At 49.2% G+C, this 2,724-nt stretch overlaps 1 protein-coding gene across 1 annotated transcript; it reads left to right on the top strand.

The window, feature by feature from the left end:
• Positions 1 to 300: 300 nt before the first annotated feature.
• Positions 301 to 2,148, top strand: LOC308168634 (transmembrane protein 125-like; the record flags this gene model as incomplete). Its single annotated transcript, XM_080543234.1, has 2 exons — positions 301 to 867; positions 2,104 to 2,148. The coding sequence occupies 2 exons, from the start codon at positions 301 to 303 to the stop codon at positions 2,146 to 2,148; spliced, it is 612 nt and encodes a 203-aa protein (XP_080399360.1).
• Positions 2,149 to 2,724: the final 576 nt, after the last annotated feature.

Raw genomic sequence — 2,724 nt, 5'->3', positions numbered from 1 at the left:
TTTTTAAATGTTTTATCTATTTACTTCTTATATTTGCTTTTATTCATTGTCATTTTTATTTTCTTATGCTCCTCTTGCTGTATTTTTAAATAATGCATGTAAAGCACTTTGAATTGCCCCTGTTGTATGAAATGTGCTATACAAATAAACTTGCCTTGCCATATATTGACACAAGCATATAAGTTGTTCATATAGCACCACTTAACTCAGGCTATTTTAAACTCTCTCAGGTATCACTCTGATAGAAGGTCAGTCTAACAGCGAGAGTGGAGGAGGGGGGGGGTCAGTCAGACCATCATCATGTCTGAGATGGAGGAGTTCTCCCCCCCTGGGCAGGACCTCCCCGGAACCCCCCGCGTTCAGCGCCTGGACCCCGACCTGATCCAGCGGCACGTGCTGGACGAGCAGGTGGAGCTGTGGTGGTTCCGCGACCCGCGGCGTTCCCTGCTGTGCTACTGCGCCTCGGTGAGCCTGGTCCTGGGCCTGGGGCTGGGCGGCGTGGGCCTCCTCTCCACCACCACCACCGGCTTGTCCGGAGAGTGGCGCCTGGGGCTGGGCACCGCCCTCTGCCTCCTGGCCCTGGCCGTGCTGCTCAAACAGCTCCTCAGCTCCGCCGTCCAGGACATGAACTGCGTCCGCAGCCGCCGGCGCATCGAGCAGCTGAAGAGCGGCGGGCGGGCGGACCCCGTGCTGATCCTGGTCACGGGCCTGGCGCTGGTGCTGTGCGGCGGGGTCCTGCTGTACGTGGCGCTGGCCAGCGGGCTCCACGGGCCCGGGGGGGTCCACAGAGACATGTTCCTGTCCGGGCTGGTCCTGCTGGGGGCCGGGGGGGCGACGGCTCTGGCCGTGGCCGGGGACGCCGCGCTGGTCTGCCTCCGGGAGAGGAGAGAGAGGTGGAGGGGGGAGAGAAGGAGGAGGTGGAGGGGGGAGAGAAGGAGGAGGGGGGTGGGGGCGGGGAGACTGAGAGACAGGGCGGGCAGGGTGTCGGCGGTGTCAGCGCAGGCGAGCCAGGCGGCGAGAGAATCCACCTGCAGCAGGACCAGCCTCATCTGAGGAGAGGAGGAATTAATGAAAAAGGAGAGGGGAGGCCCCCGACTGGCCCCACCACCTCTACACAGCAGTCGTGCTGCCCGATCACGTCTCTTAACAACACTGGCTCCCCGCTGGTGGAATGAGCTTCCCACGGCTGTCAGAACTGCAGTCACTACCCATCTTCCGTCGTAGACTGAAGACCCATCTCTTCAGGCTACACCTTAACTGCTCCTCCTGAGACATCTTCTGCCCCTCAGCACTGCGTCTCCTAAAGACACCCGCTTTCCCCTCTACGGTGTCCTATCTTCTATCGCCCCCCTTGTACTGTTTCTCTGTTTCTCCAGTGTAAAAAAATATATACAGTATAATTAAAAAAACTAGGTTTAGAAGAAGGTGATAGGAGAAGGTTTTTCCTTCTATCAATGGCCCCGGGCCTGAGCGGACTCTTCCTGCTACGACTGGTGGATTGATGATTCACTTGCTTAGTATTCAAATGTGTTGATTGTAAGTCGCTTTGGAATAAGGCGTCTGCTAAATGCCAAAAATGTAAATGTAAATGTGAGAAGAGAGAGGGTGATAAGGAGATGAAGACGCGAGAGGACGAGGGATATTGTATGTGGGGATTCCTACTACCACCAATCAGTTTCTACCATGCCTAGACCTACTCAACAGTGTTGACTGCCAGTGTGCCCCTGGAGTTATGGGAACTAGGCTGTACAGGGTATTACCAGACCAGACCCCAACACACACACACACACACACACACACACACACACACACACACACACCTGACCCTGAGTCCGTCAGTCAGGCTTGCCATTGTTTCTATTAATGTCACAGGCAACGTTAGAGTAGTGTTCCCGTCCCTCTGAGGCTGGGCCGTGTGCATGGGGCAGGCTGTGTGTGAGAGATATTGGCACCAACAGGGACTCCCAACAAGCCACAACAAGCCTATTATCTTATAACTTGTGTGTTGGACTTTCGTTTTTTAGTTAGTATAGTGCAGACTATAACATATTTATTTTATGAATATGATGATGATGATTCTTGTTCAATCTCTTGGCTGTATAGTTTGTGTTCTCTGCTGACTTTGAGGACAATGTTGAGAGACAGTGACTGAGGTTTTTTTGGGGGGCAAATAATTATGGAAAGACTTGCCATCTTCACCATTCTGCTATGGAAATTAGCTAATGATATGACTGAGTTTCATTTTCATTTCATTTTCAGTAATGTCTACTTCTCAAGGATATTTTCAAGACATTATTTACCAAGTTGTTTGTAATACAGTAATACAGCAATCAAATCAATCAATGTCAACTATTTCATACAAGCATTATGTATAAGGACATGAACATCATTATTGAATGGATTTAAAACATAATTTAAAGTTAACACACACAAAAGAAAACAAGACAAACATAATACATATACATCCAAAAACACTGTTTTATGTTTTAGAGATAGATGACTAGCATTGTGCATTGAGAAAATGAAAATCATAGAACATCAAACAGTATCTTGTATAATATCAGTAATATATTCATTATTATACTCATTATATATATTCTGGAGCTTAAAGTGCTCTCTTTATATTCCTTCAGAGTGACTCCTTCTATTCACTCTCCTATTCTCTCTCCTTCCATTCATGTCATATGTGTGAAACCAACAGCTCATCTTCTCAATGGAGCCTCC

This window comes from Nansenia antarctica, assembly GCF_963989245.1.
Source record: "Nansenia antarctica genome assembly, chromosome: 12".
Taxonomy (NCBI): Eukaryota; Metazoa; Chordata; class Actinopteri; order Argentiniformes; family Microstomatidae; genus Nansenia; species Nansenia antarctica.
This window is presented reverse-complemented; position numbering and strand designations above follow the sequence as displayed.